General features: G+C 36.5%; 1 protein-coding gene across 1 annotated transcript in view; it reads right to left on the bottom strand.

Moving 5' to 3' along the window:
- LOC119506769 (phospholipid-transporting ATPase IB-like) overlaps positions 1–19,362 on the bottom strand; it is a 215,222-nt gene that overhangs the window by 106,662 nt on the left and 89,198 nt on the right. Inside the window, exons 15-18 of the mRNA XM_037799892.1 lie at positions 17,578–17,647; positions 12,546–12,630; positions 7,992–8,131; positions 1,739–1,877 (exon numbers count right to left, since the gene is read on the bottom strand). Coding sequence (XP_037655820.1) covers positions 1,739–1,877; positions 7,992–8,131; positions 12,546–12,630; positions 17,578–17,647 — 434 coding nt within the window. The remainder of the gene's footprint in view (positions 1–1,738; positions 1,878–7,991; positions 8,132–12,545; positions 12,631–17,577; positions 17,648–19,362) is intronic.

Below are 19,362 nucleotides of genomic sequence, written 5' to 3'. Positions count from 1 at the left end.
TAGGATTAAGACCCATCCTAATTGAGTTGGATCATACCTTAACTGAAGGAACCTCATCAAAACGTCCTTTTTACAATGGTCTCACATCCACAGGTACATTCTCATATATTTGTCACATGGATAAATTATTAAGTTCTGACACTTGATGCATCAGAACTTAATAATTATGTTAATATCTAACATTCATGGAGGAGTTGCTACGTGCTTGGCACCAAGCTAAGCTCCTCCCGAGAGTATCTCAAGCCATTCTCACAACAACCTTATTAAGTAAAAATTACTATCCCCATTTTGCACATGAGAAAACTGACGTTTAGAGAAGTTATGTAACAACCAACGCTTTGTCCACCCTATGTTCTCTTCCAGCTGTCACCCAATTTCTCTGCTCTCTTTCATAGCAAAATTCTTTGAAAGAGTTAACTATACTCATTGTATCCACATCAACAAGTGCTGACAGCTCAACCCACAAAATGTGTCCAATATTCAGTGCCTCTCTCACATTCTCCTTCACACACAAGTGACAGTCTTTTCATTAGTCTAGTCTCAACACAATAGCCAACAGATAGTTTTAAAACATAAATTAGAACATTTTACTCTCCTGCTCAAAGCCCTAAACACTTCTTTCTATGGTCTGTCAAGCCTTGACCTCCTATTTTCTCTGCCTTTCGAACTACTCTAGCCACAGTGACCTTCCTGTTTCCTCCATCAGGACAAGCATATTCCCACAACAGGGCCTTTGCACTTGCTGTTTTCTCTGCCTGGAATACTCTTCCCAAAGCTTGCTCCCTCTTCTCATTTGGGTCTCTGGTTAAATATTACCTCCTTAATAGGTCTAAGATTACCCCTCCACCCCTATCTATGCTCTGTTTTGTTTTTCTTCTTGGCTCTCATCAAAATAATAAAACAGTACACACTTATTTGGTTGCTAATTTGATGCCTTCTCCACTTGAATGTAAGCTCCATGAGGGCAGAGACTTTTCATGCCCAGCAGCTCCTAGAATTTCCTGATGCATAGCAGGCACTCAGTGTTAACTGAATGAATGAACATAAAATGAACAAACAAATGGATGCAACATGCAAAGGATGTCTCTTGCAAAGAGAGTCACTTTATCTCATCTGCTCAGCTAACCAGAGGTGGCTGCCATAATAATCATGGAAAAAGTAATAGTTTCAACCCCTTCTCACAATCAGTTCTTGCATATCCAATGCTAACAGCTGATTTTCAACTCCATTTCTGCTCCTCTCATCCCTAGGATACAATAAAACAGTGAAGGTTTTTAAAACACCATAAATGCAAAAAATGGCATCAAGCTTGAGGGGAAAAAACTCCAATTGGATATTCCCACTATTAATCAAAATTTATAACAATAAACTTATAAAACAAAGGGGTGTGTGTGTGTGTGTGTGTGTGTGTGTGTGTGTGTGTATCATAAGGTGAAAATACCATAAGATGATTTTAAGTTTTGCAGGGAAAGGAGCAAGAAACTATCTATCACTCACATTGAATTCTGCATTTAAGACTGTGAAAGACACAGAACATTTTGTTTTGCTTAACCTGTTCAAATTCTCTGCTTTGTGATGGGAAGGTTCCATTGTATTCTATTTTTCCAAAGACAAATAAAACAATGACTTTAAAGAAGCTCAGCCATATATTCTTGATACTAGTATTGTTTCATGTGTTGACTATATTTATGAGAATACTTGAATAACCAGATTTCAAAACTTTCTTTATATCTGTTACCTATGTTAATAGCAGTTTCTTGTTTATCTCCAGTCAAGACCCATATTCTTATGTTTGCTTTCAGTAAAGCTGTTATGGTCTCTGGAACACGTGCTTGAAGGCGGTCCTCAATGGCTGTAGCTCCAAGTAGCAGAAATTTCTAGAAGTTTTTGAAAGAGATATTTTTGCTACTAATTAAAGATAAAAACATTTTCCATTTATTTTCTGTATGGTTAATGTAATGAATAAAAACTGCTCTATGTGCACTCCCTTTATCCAGTGTATGGGCAGATGGGTAATAAAATAAAGACAAAAAGTATATATAAATAATAGGGAGCATAAGAGGTATGGGATGCTTTGGGTGTTCTTTTTTTATTTTTATTTTTATTGTTTTCTTGAATTTGGAGTAACGAAAATGTTCTAAAATTGATTGTGGAAATGAATGCACAACTATATGATGATACTGTGAGCCACTGATTGTATATACTTTTGAATGGATTATATGGTGTGTGAATATATCACAATAACATTGCATTTTAAAAAAAAAAGGTGCTCTATGCACACACACACACAAAAGATAAAAACATTTTCAAGCTGGAATAATAAGATTAAATTTTGACAAAACATATGCAGTCTAATAATTTATTCTGCAAAATCTCATATATATGTATCCATACACACACATATGCATTCTATTTTTTTCCACTGATCTATCTGTTTATCTCTGTGTCACCATGGCCTGAAGCAGTGCAACATGAGGGTTAAGAGTACAGGCTCTTGGACTCATGCTCTAACTCTACAACTTTCTCAATGTGTGATCATCAGTAAATTACTTAAACTTTCCGTAACTTAGTTTCTTCAACTATCAAGTGGGGAAAATAAGATTACTCACAGGATTCTTGTGCAAGTTAATGTTTGTAAAGTGATTGGAATAATGCCCAGCAGATTGTAAATAGTCAATAAGTGTTACCTATTATTTTGATTATTATAACTTTATTATATATATATTCATGTCTTTTCAAGCAAGTTGCACTTCCTTTTATTTGTCTACAAAATTTTCTTGATTCTTAACCTCCTACTACTTCTACATGAATTTCATAACAAAGTTGTCACATTCTGTGAAAATTTTGTTGAGAATTTGATGCATGTTTGCATTCCATTGACTTTTTGGATTACTTTGAGAAAAATTGCCACATTTATGATACTGACTTTCACTATGTATTGTATATCTATCAATATATTTAGGTTTCTAATTTTGTCCTTAAGTAAAACTTTAAAATCTTCTCAATAAAGTTCTTGTTCATCAAAGGATTTATTTTCTAATTTTTTCTCCTACTGACTATAACCGGAAGGATTCAAAAAATTTCCCTAAAAGTCTTCAATAGTAGACTTTAACTGGCAGAAGAAAGAATCAGTCCACTTGAAGATGGATCAAGAAACATTATGGAATCCAAAAGAAAGTAAAAGGAATGAATAAAAATGGGCAGATCCTCAGAGACTTTTTGGACACCATCAAACATACCAACATACACATAATAGGAGTACTTGAATGAGAGGAGAAAGAGAAAGGAGCAGAAACAAGTTTAAAGAAATAATGGCTGTAAATCCCCAAATTTGATGAAAAAGAATAATATACACATACAAGAAGCTTGGTGAGCTCCAAGCAGAATAAATGCAAAGATATCCCCACCCAGACATATCCATTTATTAAAAATGCTGAAAGACAAAGACAAAGAGACAATTCTGAAAGCAGCAAGGTAAAAATGACTCATTGTGTACCAGGAAAACCCAATAAGATTTAATATTAACAATTGACTTCACTTCAGATCCCTTCTAGGGATGGATATGTATTCAAAGTGCTAAAAGAAAAATGCTATAAACCAACAAGCTTACCCCCAGCAAAGCTTCAAAAATGAAGGCAAAAATAAATAAATAAAAGAAGACAAAATAAAGACATTTCCAGATAAACAAAAACCAAGAGAATTTCTTGGTAGCCTTACAAGAAATTTTAAAGGAAGTTCTTCAGAAAAGAAAGAGATCCCAAAAGGTAATTCAAATTGACACAAAAAGTAAAGAGAACTGATTAAAGTAATTATATAATTATGAAAACAGTATAAATGCATACTTATGGTTTTTCTATTAACTTATTTTTTAAAAATTGTATAATATAATATGTACACAACTTATTGTTTGGTCTATAACATAAAAATGTATTTGATAATAACAGTATAAAGGAAGTGGACAGGTGCACAGCTGTACTGGTGTAAGGAAATAATACCAAATAATTTGAATACAAAGAAACAAAGAGAAGTGGAAATCATGAGATGGTTAAGATAGTAAACTCCATAAATACATATTTGTTCACTTTTCTTCTGTTTCTTTAATAGACTTAAAATTATGTAAGTTAGTAATTATGTATTTTGGGTTTGTACCATATACAGATACAATGTGTATAACAAATAGCACAAAAAAGTAGAAGAAGGAATAGAGCTATATAAGAATAATGTTTCTATATCTCACTGGAATTAAATTAATAAATCTAAAGTAGAATCTCATAAGTTAAGATGCATATTGTAAACTCTGGAGAAACCACTAAGAATTATAGTGAAAAATTATTAAAAAATTATTACACTAGAAAATATTCAGTTAATGCAAAAGAAAGCAGTAAAGAAAGAATAAAGGAATAAAATGGATATAAGACATCTAGGGAACAAAAGAGAAATGGCAGACATTTATTTAGATCTATAATAACATTTAATGTGAACAGATTAAACAATCAAATCAAAAGGCAGAGACAGTCATAATACATTCAATCATATCAAAGTCAAGATAGATAATAAAAACAACATTCAACTATATCCTGCCTACCGAGACCCATTTTAGATTCAAAGATACAAATTCGTTGAAAAATAAAAGGATGCTCAAAGATAATAATGCAAATAGCAACTGTAAGAAAGCTGGAGTGAGTATAGCAATATTAGACAAAATAGACTTTAAAACAAAAAATATAACTAGAGATAAATGGGGACATTTTATAATTATAAAAGGGTTAACCCATCAGGAAGCTAACATAATTATAAACATACATGTATTTAATAACAGAGCCCCAAAATACATAAAGCAAAAACTGAAGGTAGAAATAAACAATTCAACAATAATAGTTGGAGACATCAGTACAGCACTTTTAATAATGAATACACATCTAGACAGAAAATCAACAAGGAAATATAAGACTTGAACAACACTATAGAACAGCTACCCTTAGCAGACACTTACCCTGCTCAACAGCAGCACAATAGACATTTTTCTCTATTTTCTAGGACAGACCTTGTGTTACCCATAAAACAAGCCTCAGTAAATTTTAACAGGATGGAATACATGCGAAGTATGTTCTCTAAGCACAATGGAATAAAATTAGAAAACAACAAAAAGGAATTTGAAAAACACACTTCTACATTACCAGGGGGTCAAAACAGAATCACAAGGACAATCAGAAAATACTTAGAGGTGAAATGTCCAGAACAAGCAAATCCATAGAAACAGAAAGTAGATCTGTGGTTTGTAGGGCCTTTAGGAGAAATGGGGAGTGACTGCAAATGAATGTGGGATCCTTGTGGGATGATAAAAATGTTCTAAAGTTGATTATGGTGGTGGTTGTACAACTCTGTTGTGGTGGCTTGGAGCTATGTACCCCAGACAAACGTATTCTTAAACCCATTCCTGTGGGTATTAAGTCTTGTAAATGGGGGCCCTGGATTGAGGTTACTTCAGTTGTGGTGTGTCCCATATGAATCAGGATGGGCCTTCCTAACTGAAAATAAGGAGAACCTCAACAATGCATGTGGAGCCAGTTTCAGAGAAGCAATCAGCTGAACACTCTCTGGTGTCATTTGCATGAAAAGTTTACAATGACTACCTACAGCTCCTCAGAAAGTAGACAAATAACTATAATTATAGCATAACATCAGTTAGAATTGTAAAATCAAAACAAGGCATGAGGCAGGTGATAAGAAGGTATGGGAGTTAATTTAAAACAAGAAAAAGGAGAATGGAAGGACAAGACTATTAGCTTTTCTAGATGGAAACAAAGGTGTCCTAAGCCTAAATAACTAGAATTGAAAACATAGATAAAAGCAACACTGAAGTGAAGAATCACAAATTTATAGGCTAGTATAGCTTGAAAGATATACCACTTAAGAAAATCCAATAACCTACGATTAAAATCTAAGTGCGCTAAGCAATCTCTTCCTGTATTATTTGGTCCAGCGAATGTGCCTATTTTTACGGGATACAGTTCAATGGGCAGTTCATCTAGCTCCCAAAACTAGTCTCCCCTGACCAAGATGTAATGAATGGTCAGATGCAGTCCCACACCACCCAGAGGTTTGAACTACGCTACTCAGTTCCCCAGTGAACTGAAAAAATCAAATTGGGGAAAGTGAAGGAGTCCTGGAATACTCTGAGTAAGTAAGTTTGATAATTATCAATGCTAATTGAGCATCGCAGAATGTGATTATTTGTATGAGATAATTGCCTAAGTGACTCAAGCTAAATCTCTCAGATGAACTAAACAGAGAAATTGAATATTTTGACTCTTGATGCTGCCCTGTACTTTTTAACCGCATAGTCATTGAGAGATAATTCAGTGCATTCTTACATAATGTGTCAGAGCTTTGTTAGTGTCCAAATAACTGATTAGATTTCCCCTCAGACTTTCCAAGGGCTCCTAATCATGGAGGACATCTAACCTCATCGCCTGCTCTCAGGTATACAGGTAATGCTTAAAATAAAAAGTGGTGCTCACCCAGGCCAAATAACCACTAAGATCAGACAGGAAAAACTGGCCTGTGATAGTCATTCTAACTTTTATGACTGCCATCTGAAGTTTAAGGAAGAGAATACACCCAGGCAATGAGCATCAAGCCCTCCTGGTTATATATTTTCCTTGGATATTGAGAAACTTCACATATCCAACCGCCAATATTTCATTCGTCCATTTGGCTAATATTTTCTGAATACTCACTGCATGCCAGACACTCTGTAGATGCTAGAGCCATGCTACATTGAGTGAACACAGCACTCATATTATGAATGAATGAGTGAATTTAAGAATACTCTCCTCCCCAGCCTTTACACCCAACTCTTAGACTCTGGAAAGACAAATTTACTTACTCTTTTCCTTTCCCTTCGACTTCCTTACTCTTCCCTACTCTTTTCCCATGCCTACCCCTTAAAACCACAACATAATAATAGTATAATAATGTAACAGTTTTATTTAAAAAAAAAAAAAAAAAGAACTACCATAGAACAGTTTTTCAGATCCCAGAGGCCAATTTTCAATTCTTGGGATTTCTTTTCTATGTGAAGGAGCTATGTATGACCTGTGCTACTGCTCATAAAATTCCAGTGGTGGTTTTAAACTGGAAACATAAGGAAGAGGTGACTTACCCAAATCAGTGAGCCTCCCTTCACTGTGATTTGTCAGCAGATGCGGAATAATTACCCAGGAGGGATACTATTGAGTGTCTACGCATTTGGTCTGAAGCTAGATTAGATTACACATGTTCAATTTATGTCTTTGAAAAGGAGATGGGCCTAAGTAGTTCAAGAAAAATCACCCAGTCTAAATTTGGTCTGGTCAATCCCCTTCAGAAATGAGATGCAGAATTCATGTAACCAAATAACAAAAGAACTCCAAACCCAAAAACTAATATAAAAATTGGCCCTGCATCTGTGAAACTCCTGAGGCCTCACAATCACACTCCAGTAACACTCGGCAACCCAGATGAGAACCTCCCAGGAAAAATAATCACCAGAGAATAGGGTACACACTGAAAAAGTATTCACTCATACTATGAAACACCTTGGAGTAATCAAAGATACTGTATAAGAATATTCAACCATATGAAAAAATTTTCTGTACTTATTAAGTGAAAAATTCATGGGTTATCCAGTTTACATAGCATGAGCCATTTTTTATGGGAAAATTATGTATCTGTGTATGTACTACAGGTATAGCACACTCATATAATGAAAGAGACTGGAAGTTCTATGCCAGCACTTAATTGGTCCTTAGCCCAACATTACAGATGCTTATTTATTATTCTAGCTTTTAAAAATGACCATGTACTTCTTTTGAAATGGCAAAGTTATTACAGAAAGGATAGCAGAATTGAACTGCATTTTAAAAATTAAATCAAGATATTGAAATATTGATAAGTGCGTTTTCTTCACATATTTATCTAAGCATACAGGGACGTATGGGGTATGTTACCTTTTCGATAGTGTCATAACAATCTTCCAATCTTTTAATTCTGTCTTGCAAAACTGTGCTAGCTTTTTTATACTCCTTCAACCACTCCTGATAGTCTTTCTCAGTTAAATCTGTATAGGCAATACAGAGAGTTCTCAGACCTGCAAAAAGAATATAAAATATCCTGGTCATGCTGCTGGTGATCAGGGACAAGTAAGGCGTTGAAATTAAGGTCCGAAGGCCTTTGAGAGGCCGTGTGAGTGTGCAGTCCTAACTGTGACCCACAGGACCGCACATCATTTGCCCCAGGCCACCTTACTGACCTTGTCTCCTCCTGTCCCTTCCTTGCTCTCTGTGGTAACCTCGCTGCTCTTCTTACTTCCTTCCAGACTCTTCCACTTGCTCGATCTTTTATTCAGGATACTTTCCCCTAGACGGCCACAGGGCTCTCCCCATCACTTCCTTCAGCCTTTACTAAATTCTGCCTTCTCATTCATCACTCTCTAAGGACCTTATCCTGCTTCATTTTTCCTCATAACACAACATATCCTCACCTGATGTTATATATTTACTGGTAAATTCCTTGGGAATAAGTTTTCTATGCTTTACCCACTGCTGTCCTGGAGACTTACAACCGGTGTATGGCACAAAACAGGTGTTCAATAATTCTTTGTTGAATGAATGAAATATGAATGAGGGTTCAGTTTTTCAATTACTAGTTAGTGTCTAAATTAAGAGAAAACTGATTTTAATCTCATTTTATCTTTTTTTAACTTTTCATTTTGAAATAATTTCAAATTTATAGGAAAGTTGCAAACATAATGCAGATTGATACAGATAACTCCAAAATACCCCATCCCCTAGATACCCAGATCCACCAATTATAACATTTTGCCACCTTTGCCATATCATTCTAACTCTGTATATATCACCCATTCATCTATCTATCTATCTATCTATCTATCTATCTATCTATCTACCTATCTATCTACCTATTTATCTATTATTTACTTAACATTTGAGAGCAGGTTGCACATATCATAATCCTTTAATACATAGTACTTCCATGTATATTTCCTAAGAACAAGGATATTCAATTATGAAATCACCTTAAATGCAGTTATCAGTTGAAGAAATTTAACACTGACACAAAGCTTACATTCTATATTCCAATCTTTCTTATGCCCCATTAATGTATTTTTGGGCATTTTCTGCTTCACTCTTAGGTCCCATCTGGTACTGGTCATTATCCCTTTAGTTTCCTTTTTTGTCTTTTTTTTAAATTGTGGAAATATATATGCAACATAAATCTTCCCATCCCAACCCCTCCCAAGCATGCCATTCAGCAGAATTAACCACATTCACAATATTGCAGCACCCTCACCTCCATCCATTACTGTCACTTTCTCTTCACCCAGAGAGAAACCTTACAACCATTTTGCATTAACTACCCATTACCCCTTCCCCTTACCCCTGATAACCTGTTCTCTACTTTCTGACTGTGAGTTTGCATATACTTTGATATTTTAATAACCTAAATCTAAAACAATCTCATTTGCTTTGATAACAAGTTAACTTCAACAGCGTACATACACTATTTTCCTATCACTTATATACCCCCAACCTTTATGTAGTTCTTGCCAAAAATTACATATTTAAACATGTGAGTCCAAAACCATTGATTTATCATAACATTTCATGAATCTGCCTTTTAGATCCTGTGGGAAGTAAAAAGTAGAGTTACAAATAAAAAATATAACAAAAAATATAATGGAGATCTTTATTGCTTCATGTGGTTTCAGTCAAGTGTCTATTATCCTTTCCTTTCAACCTGCAGAACTCTCTTTAGCATTTCTTGTAGGAAGGTCTAGTGCTGAAAAATTCCTTCAGCTTTTGTTTATCTGGGAAAGTCATAATTCCTCCCTCATTTTGGAAAGACAGCTTTGACAGATAGAGATTCTTGGCTGGAAATTTTTTGCTTTCAACACTTTAAATATGTTTTCCCACTGCCTTCTTGCATCCACAGCTTCTAATGAGAAATTACCACTACATCTTATGAGTACGTGACATGCTGCTTCTCTCTTGCAACTTTCAAAATTCTCTCTTTGTCTTCAGCATTACACAGTGTGATTATAACATGGTGCAGCATGAGTCTATTTGACTTATCATTTTTGGAGTTAATTTCACATCCTGGATGTGTATATTCAATGAGTCTTTCATTAAATGTGGGGAGTTTTCAGCCATTCTTTCTTTGAATATGCTCTCTGCCCCTATCTCTTTCTTTCTTATCCTTCTGGGACTCCCACAACACGTATATTGGTAAGCTTGCTGGGGTCCCACAGTTTCCTCAGGCTCTGTTCAAGTTTCTTCATTCTTTCCTCTTTCTGCTCTTCAGACTGATAATTTCAATTGTCTGTTTTCAAGTTCACTGATTCTTTCTTCTACTAGCTTCAACCTGCTTTGAACACATCAAGAGAATTTTTAATTTCTGTTACTGCGGTCTTCAGCTCTGTTTGGTTCCTTTTCATGGTTTCCAGCTCTCTATTGATATTCTCTTTGTGTTCATCTATCATTTTCCTGATTTCCTTTGGTTCTTTGTCTATGTTCTCCTTTAGCCCTTTGAGCATATTTAGGACCATTTTTTTAAAAGTCTTTGTCGAATGCCCCAGGTCTGATCTGCCTCACTGATGATTTCTAATGCTTGAAACTCCTCCTTTGTCTGGGTCATCATGTCCTCTTTCTCTATATGTTTTGTAATCTTTTGTTGAAAATTGGGTATTTTGATGTGTTAATGTGTTATCTCTGGAATTCAGACTCTGAAGTGTCTGCTCCTTAAACTTGCATCCAGCTAATGTTATGAGAGAGATTTCCTGGAGTGCCAAGAACTAACAAAAAAAAAAAAAAAAAAAAAAAAGACTTCCCAGTCTTTGCAGATTGATGTGTGTGATTGGACTACTTTAGGACTTATTCACACAAAAAACAGTTTAGAAAATAGCTCCAGGCCAAAATAGGAGCCTACCTGGTCCTTTATGTGCATGCATTTTGTCTTGGGTGTGTGTATTTGCCCTAGGAATTCCCCCATTTATGCAGCTATGAACATCCTTTCTTCCCTAGGAAACGTTTCGTCATGGTCCAGTGTACTGCACTGTAATCCTACAGCCAGCAATCCTTTGCCCCAGGCAGCACGACTTGATTGCTCTCCCACAGCATTCTGTAGGAGACTGTGATCCGCCTTCTACACACAGGGCAAATTCTGGATGGTAAGCCCATCTGGCCACTGCCAGACAGATTGGGCCAGACTTACATGCTCCCAGTATGTGCACCAGGGTTACTCTGCTCCCTCTGGAACTGGAACCAGGGGACAGCACTGGGAGCATGGGCAGCTCTATGCCAAGCTTGCAAAGGGTGGAGGGGGGTCAGCTAGTTTGGCATGAGATCCTCTTTTAAGTAGCCTTTTTCTTGATTTTGGACTTGCTCTTTTACTGCAGTACTTCAACTATTTTCTAAAGCTCTCAGAAAGATGTTTGTGCTGATTCTTACTAGTTATTCAGTGTATCTGTTAGGGGGTGGGGGTGGAGCTCTGAAGTCTTTCATGGTACCATATTGATTGCAGTAGGGATCTTAATCTCATTTTGAAGGGACTTGTTTAAAAAAAAATTTAACTATACTGTACTCTAATATTTTAAGCTAACTCCAAAACATTAAAAATTTGAGGATTCCCTAAAATTAATTCTCTGTAGAATAGTTACAGAGTTTATTATTCTGTTTTGAACTCAACTATTATATAGTTCCTACATGTTTCTAACTGCTGTAGCCTGCCTACAGTACATGTATATTTTAAGATAGCAGTAACAGGACCAAAGTGCAATCTTGCAAAAATATCCACACTTTCAGGTCAGACACACATACGCTCACATGAAGCAGCAGCTTACAAACTAAGGGGAGGAAGTGGGCTATAGCTTTTTCATTATATTAATAACAGGATACCTTATTCTTCAAAGCCTTGGTCAACTTTTTAGTGAACATTTTTCTTGTTTGTAATTCATTCATGAAATTTTATTTCCTTCAAAGATGTATAAGTTAATATCAGAAGAATAATAAGAGGATAACAGGAAATTTTCAATGATGCTGCTTTTCATGTTGCATTTAACCAAATGATTAAAATACAAAACATATTGAAAAAGCCTTCCTTTTTCTCCAACTGTAGGTCAAGTTCCTAGCACAACTAATTAAAGGTAACACTTAGCAAATAAAAATAGATAGAGATGCACTGCAATCCTCCTGCTAGAATAGGAAGGACCACACAGGGAAGAATATATATATTCATAAGGACAAAGCATTGTTGGTGTAGGAGAGTGGAAGAAAGGGGAAATAATATAATGTTTCAACAGGGTTTCCTTGGGGAACCATTTACTTTTAAGCAAACAAAGGCTTTACAATGTCACTCATTTGCACTAGCCCACCCTTGCCCGCCTTATGTGCCCACAAGCATCAGTGACATGCATATAGGGTTACAATTTCAACACTCTGACCTTACTTCCAAAGGGAAACAGAGTATAAAGAATGTTCATTTACCTTCTGAAGCAAAATGTCCCAGATGGGTTAATGTCTCCTCCACAAACAGAGAATCTTCTGAAAGTCTTTCAAAAATCACTGAATCCTATTGAATAAACAAAAATTCCTTTGATCAACAATCTCATGTAATCCTTCCAGTCATAATTCTCAATAATGCTTTATAATTTTATTGTTATATCTAATAGATGTAAAGCAACTTGAATTACCAACACTGAAAGCGCAATTCCAGAATGAATTCAGAAATAAGCTTTAAAGTATTAATTGGACTAGTCACTTTAACATAATCTAAAGTCTGATCCTGCAAATAAAATATGTTTGAGAAGACCGCAAAGCTGGGAGGATAATGAAAGAAAGATACCACGGTTTTAAATACCTTCAAATTTCTCAAAGATAAAAATAACAAAATCTCTTGAAAACCACATATGACAGAAGAAATAATAAGAGTTAAATACTGCATTCTACATGACTAAATTGAAGCTTTCTGAAACTACAGGAGCTCTGCAGTTAGGCAGGCATAGACCCGATAGGTCTCTGTTCAAAAGACCAAGCACCGTATGCTAATGAATACTGCAATCAAGAGCAAAGTGTAGAAAGCAAAACTTAACTTGCATTTTTTGCCTTGCATTTCAAATAGAGTTTAATAATTCACAGTACCTTCCTGTACTTCTAAGACTAGAAAAATGAAGGATTCAGCGCTGGCTGAATGTTGAAGTGATGAAAGGAAAAAAATTCCTCAACCTAGAATTTGATACCCAGCAAAAATATATTTCTTAGATGAAGGTGAAATAAAGACTTTTTCAAATATATACAGGCTGAAAAAATTTATCACCAACAAACCCACACTAAAGATATGGTAAAGAAAGTAACTTAGACAGAAAGGAAATGATACTAAATGGAAATATGGATTTTAAAACACTGGGAATGGTAACATGTGTAAATATACAAAATTTTCTTGTTATCTAATTCTTCTAAAAGATAATTGACTATTTAGACTTCTGGTCAACCAGGATTCTGTTCGCCCACAGAATCTTTGAACAACTAGTAAAACCTGGCAAAGCCACCTTCCTTAAAACTTCAGAAATCAGCTAAAGGATTGCAGTAACTGGGCACATGCCAAATAAAGAAATTGCAGATTTAAAAAGGTAGGAGAAGCTATGGTGGTCTTGCTGGCCCCTCCCCCAGTGCAGAGTTGTCCTGCACTCCCATTCTGGCTCCTTCACCCTGTTACTGAGGAAGCAGAGCAACCCCTATGTTCACACAGGGGGTGTCTGTATGTCTGTGCTAACCTATCTGGTGGGAGCCTGAAAGCCTGAACCAGGGCACTCATCTCTGCCTAACCCTCCCAGAACTTTCCTGCAGGCAGAAACAGCTTTCAGATAGCTAAAGCAGTGTAAGAAACAATTAAGTCAATGCAGCCTGTGGCAAATGATTAGTGGTTTTAAGAAACACAATAGAGCAACTGGGAGGGGGGAAAGTCCATTGCATGGGGAGTAGAGAGAACATTCAGATTCCTGTAAATATTGGAGTCCCTAAGGTCATGAGTGAGCACAGCCCAGGGCAAGATGCAGGCTCAGGAAAGACAAGGAGGATTACACATGTTTGTCTCTGGTTTATCTTTTTAAGAGGAAGGCTAAACTCTGAAGGAGAGCAGGGCCAATGCAAAGCCAATTTGTGAAGACTATGAAAGGTTTATCTGCTTGATTTAGTTTCTTTGGCTGTTCAAGCAAATACCATGAAATGGGTTGGGTTTAAAAAATGGGAATTTATTTGCTCATGGTTTTGATGCTAAAAAAAGTCCAAATCAAGGAGCCATCAAGGCAATGTTTTCTTCCAGAAGACTGGTGTTCTAGAGCTGACTGTTGGCAATCCTTGGTCCTTGGCTCCTCTGTCACACGGCAATGCACATGGCGGCCTCTCCTGGCCTCTCTGTTCTTGTTCAGGTTCTGTTGAATTTCAGGTTCTTGCTTCCATGGCTCTGTCTCTCTCTGCCTGAATTTCATTCCACTTATCATGGACCTCAGGAACAGGATTAAGACCCATCCTAATTGGGCTGGGCCACCTCAACTTAAGTAACCTTATCAAAAGGTCCTACTTTTAATGGGTTCACACTCATTAAAATTCACACAGGAATGGATTTAAGAATATGTTTTTCTGGGGTCCATACAGCTTCAAACCACTACACTGCTAAATCTAAAATCCATATCAGTTCTGAGTCCATTTTTATTGCCTGATTTACCTCCTCATTTTGTGTTGTATTTTCTTGTTTCTTTACTTATCTAGTAATATTTGATTGAATGCAAGACATTTCAATTTTACCTTTTTGGGCAATGGATTTTTCTAAACTTTTAAATTTTGAGATACTTGTAGATTTACAAGCAGTTGTAAAAAATAATACAGGGATATCCCATATCCCCCTTACCAGTTTTCCCAGTAACATCTTGCATGACTATAGTACAATATCACAACCAGAAAACTGACATCAACCTTATTCAGATTTATCAGTTTTACATGCACTCAGGTGTGTGGATATTTGTGTGTGTTATTATGTGTGTGTGTGAATTTTCTTCTATGCAATTTTATTGCATGTGTAAGTTTATGCACCACCACAGCTGGGTGTTGGATATTTCTGTAAATTATCTTGAACTTTGATTTAGGACACATTTTAGTTATTTAGAAACAGAGCCATTCAGACCTTGCTTTTAAGATTTGTTAGGCAGGTCCCAAGCAGTGCTCAGTTACAGCAAACTATTCCCTACCTTGAAGCAAGACCTTCTTATTTACCAGTTGCCTATGAATCATGAGGTTTACCAGTCTGGTTTACCAGGAATAGGCACTACTCCCACCCTTGTGTGAGCCCTGGGCACTGCTACCTCCAATTCTTTCTGGAGGTTCTTTCCGGACTTGGGCAATTTCCTCACACAAATGCATTAACCATTCCTCACCTGAATAATACAGATCTTTAGATCTCTGTGCAACTTCTTCTCTCTGGCCTTATAAACTCTAGTTGCCAGGTCTCCCTGGGATCTCAGCTCTGTCTCCTCAACTCAAAAGGCACACTGAGCTCCACCTCTCCCTGCATTTTAGACTGCAAATTCTCTCAAACCAATAAGCTGGGACAATTATTGGATTCACTTCATTTGTTTCCCATCGCTTAGGGATCACTGCATTTCATTGTCTGATGCCCAGCATCTTGAAAACCATTGTTTCATATATTTTGCCAGAAAATGCAGGTCCTGACCTCTCACACTCTAACTTCTGCATTCACGTGTGTTTCTCTCTCTTTGCTCCACACCATTTAAATTAGATTCACCAAAAGAATCCATTCATATAAAAGCCTTGGTAAAAATGTAGTCTTTACCAAAATTTTGTAGGAGAGTTGAAGGGGGGCCTTTGTATTTCAGGCCCACCCTTCAAACAGAAAAGAACTTTAAATCCATATTTGACATTTTAGAAAAGTCCTTCCACACTCATGCTTGGCCCCATCTTTTGCCACCCTTCTCCTCCAAGAAGCAGAGGAAATCAAGTTGCTCTAGCTTATACCTCTCAACCTTCATATACAAGCCTGTCCCAGGTGCAGTCAGAAAAAGGGGCCTTCAGTAAATATGACCCATCTTCATAGTAAACAGGGTGGGCATTATTTGATATTTGATCAGCCTATCTGATATCAGCCTTCCCCTTCCATAAAAAGTGCCATATCAAAGTGTATCTTCCAGTCATTTACAGTTTCCCCATAGGAAGAAATTTATGAATAAAATATTCACCATTTTGTTATATATTTATAATGATGGATTTTATATTTGATAAGGTTCTTCTTTTAATAAGCATGGAAATAAAGTTGATCTTTCATTTTTTCCAGCCTTAGAACAGCACAGGAAGATACTGTGAATTACTAAACTCAAGTCACACTTTCTTCTCTGCACTTGGGTCTTAGGTCTTGATTGGTAGCATTTTTTTTTTAGCTTAAGAGTATAGGGTCTGTTGAAGGGAAACCGATTTGTTGGTGAGGTCTGCTGGTGGAAATGTAACCCGAGTTTGATGGTTTCCCAAAACGCTAAACATACACCTACTATATGATCCACCCATTTCACATCTAGTTATTCACCCAAGAGAAATGAAACTATATGTCCATACAAAGATATGCCCACAAATGTTCATAGGAGCTTTATTTGTGGTAGCCAAAAACTGCAAACAAAATGTCCATTAATAGGTGAATGGATAAACTGATGGAACAATACAATGCAATACTTCTCAGCAATAAAAAGAAATGAACTATTGATACATTGTGATACAATATGAAGGAGTAACAAGATTATTATGAGTGAAAGCAGCCAGTCAAAAAGAGTCATATTATATGATTTCACTTATATAAAATTTTAGAAAATGCAAACTAATCTATACTGATAGATGACAGATCAATGTTTTGGGGGGAGCAGAAGGGAAGGATTACATAGTGGCATGAGAAAACTTTGAGGGGGATGGATATGTTCACCATCTTGCTAAGGTGAAGCAGGCAAAGCTTATCAAATTGTATGATTTAAATATGTACAGTTTATTTTACATCAATAATACCTCAAGAAACATGTTTTTTTCCAAGAAGTACATGAGGCAGTGATTGAATTTGTAAGTGCTTAAATTTTACAAAGGTAAAAGTGAATTACCTGAGACTTGCAAGTCCAAGCACCTTTAGTTCAGAACTGAGATCAAATTCATGCTACAAAACCTCAACATCGACAACCCAATCACTGCTTCTCAATAAAATAATTTTAGTGACAGCAAAATTTTTATTATATTAAAGCTTAGTAAACATTCTGGTATGTGCCACCACAAATTGCATTGGGCTTTTACTATTCTTAAGCTTTTTGACTGCCTTGAAACAGACTTTTTCAGTTTTGGATCATGTTGTCAACAACCAATGACAACAGCAGACAAAAGCAATAAAAATCTTAAATATTGTGAATTTGTAAAAGGTTTCCTACTAGTTGTTGGAAAAAGAGAGAAAGAGTTAGCAATAACATTGAATCCTAATACTTACAGCCCCTTTACAGTAGAGCCTGAGTTGGCCTGTAGGAGTTCGGACAATTGTAGACATCCTTTTTCTATTACTAAAAGAATATAAAGAAGTGTTATTAGCTTCTCTTTTCTGAGGTACATGTCTCTAATGCAAAAAAGCATCAAATTCAAAAGAATCCACAGCTCACAATTAATTAAAAGGTCAAGATGCTTCTCAAGTTGTCAATCTCCATTTCTTTTTCCTTATCTATGCTTTGCACGGAGATGCTAATTACAAATCTTCACCTCTCCTATTGCTACTATTTCTCAGTCACCATCTTTTTCTTCCAAAGAAATTTACTAGCACAATTAAATGTAACATAGTCATTAAAAAACTGAAGGGGAGACAGAAGCTTTGAATAACCACCAAGAACTGGCAAAAACATCTTTCTCAAAGTGCAAGAAAACAGTTAAAGCACTGCAGTAACAGGATGAACACCAAATCAAGAAAAAGCAGTAGTAGTAGCAGTAGATCTTGTGTTACCCTGGCCAGTCCTTCCCCCACTCCACACCAGCTCACACAGACCTGGCCTGTGCTCCCAGTGCACGTCCCTGGTCCTGGTTCCAGAAGGAGCAGAATAACCCTTGAGCACATACTGAGAGAATGGATGTCTGGCCCAGTATGTATGACTGGTGGTGACCTGAGGGACTCCCATCTCAGAACTTGTCCAGCATGTAGAAGGCAGTTCATAGAACTCTCCTACAGAACACATGTGAAAGCAGTCAAGTAGCTGCTAGGGGCAAGGGATTGCCAACTATACAACATACAGTGCAGTGCCCAGGACCATGAGGAAACTATTTACTAGGGAAGAGGTTACATTTGTATCTGCATAAGTGACAGAATTCCAAGGGCCACAAACACGTGTCCAAGAAAAGCCTCATGTGCAACAGGGATCAGTGCAACTCCTACACTTTTGGTCTGGAGCTATTCTCTATGCTTATTGTATGGATAGACTCTGAAGGAGAGCGCTCACACAGGCTAATCTGCAAAGACTGGGAAACATGTTTTCTCCTTCTTTTTCTTCTTCTTCATCTTTGCCTTCATCTTCATCTTCTTTTTTGTTAGTTCCAAGCATTCAAGAAAAGCTTTCTCATAATACTAGCTGGATATAAACTTAAGGAACTGACACCTCAGAGTCTAAACTCCATCAACAACACATTAACACATCAAAATGTCCAGTTGTCAACAAAAGATTATAAAACATCCAGAGAAAGAGGAAGTGATGGCCCAAACAAAGGAAAAGATTCAAGCATTAGAAACCATCAATAAGGAGGATCAGACCTGGGAAATTACAGACAAAGACTTTTAAAAAATGATCCTAAATATGCTCAAAGAGCCAAAGGAAAACATGGACAAAGAACCAAATGAAATCTGGAAAATGATAGATGAATATCAATAGAATATGAAAGAGAATATCAATAGAGAGCTGGAAACCATAAAAAGGAACCAAACATAGTTGAAGACCACAGAAGCAGAAATTAAAAATTCTCTAAATGGGTTCAGAGCAGATTGAAGCTGGCAGAAGAAGGAATCAGTGAACTTGAAGATAGACAATTGAAATCATCCAGTTTGAAGAGCAGAAAGAGGAAAGAATGAATAAACATGAACAGAGCCTAAGGAAACTGTAGGACACCATCAAGCATACCAATATATGTATTGTGGGAGTCCCAAAAGAAGAAGAAAGAGAGAGAAAGGGGCAGAGAGAATGTTCAAAGAAATAATGGCTGAAAACTTCCCAAACTTAACCAAAGACATGAATACACACAT

This window comes from Choloepus didactylus, chromosome 12 (assembly GCF_015220235.1).
Source record: "Choloepus didactylus isolate mChoDid1 chromosome 12, mChoDid1.pri, whole genome shotgun sequence".
In the NCBI taxonomy this organism is placed as follows: Eukaryota; Metazoa; Chordata; class Mammalia; order Pilosa; family Megalonychidae; genus Choloepus; species Choloepus didactylus.
Note: the sequence above shows the minus strand (reverse complement) of the source record. Positions and strands in the feature narration are given on the sequence as shown.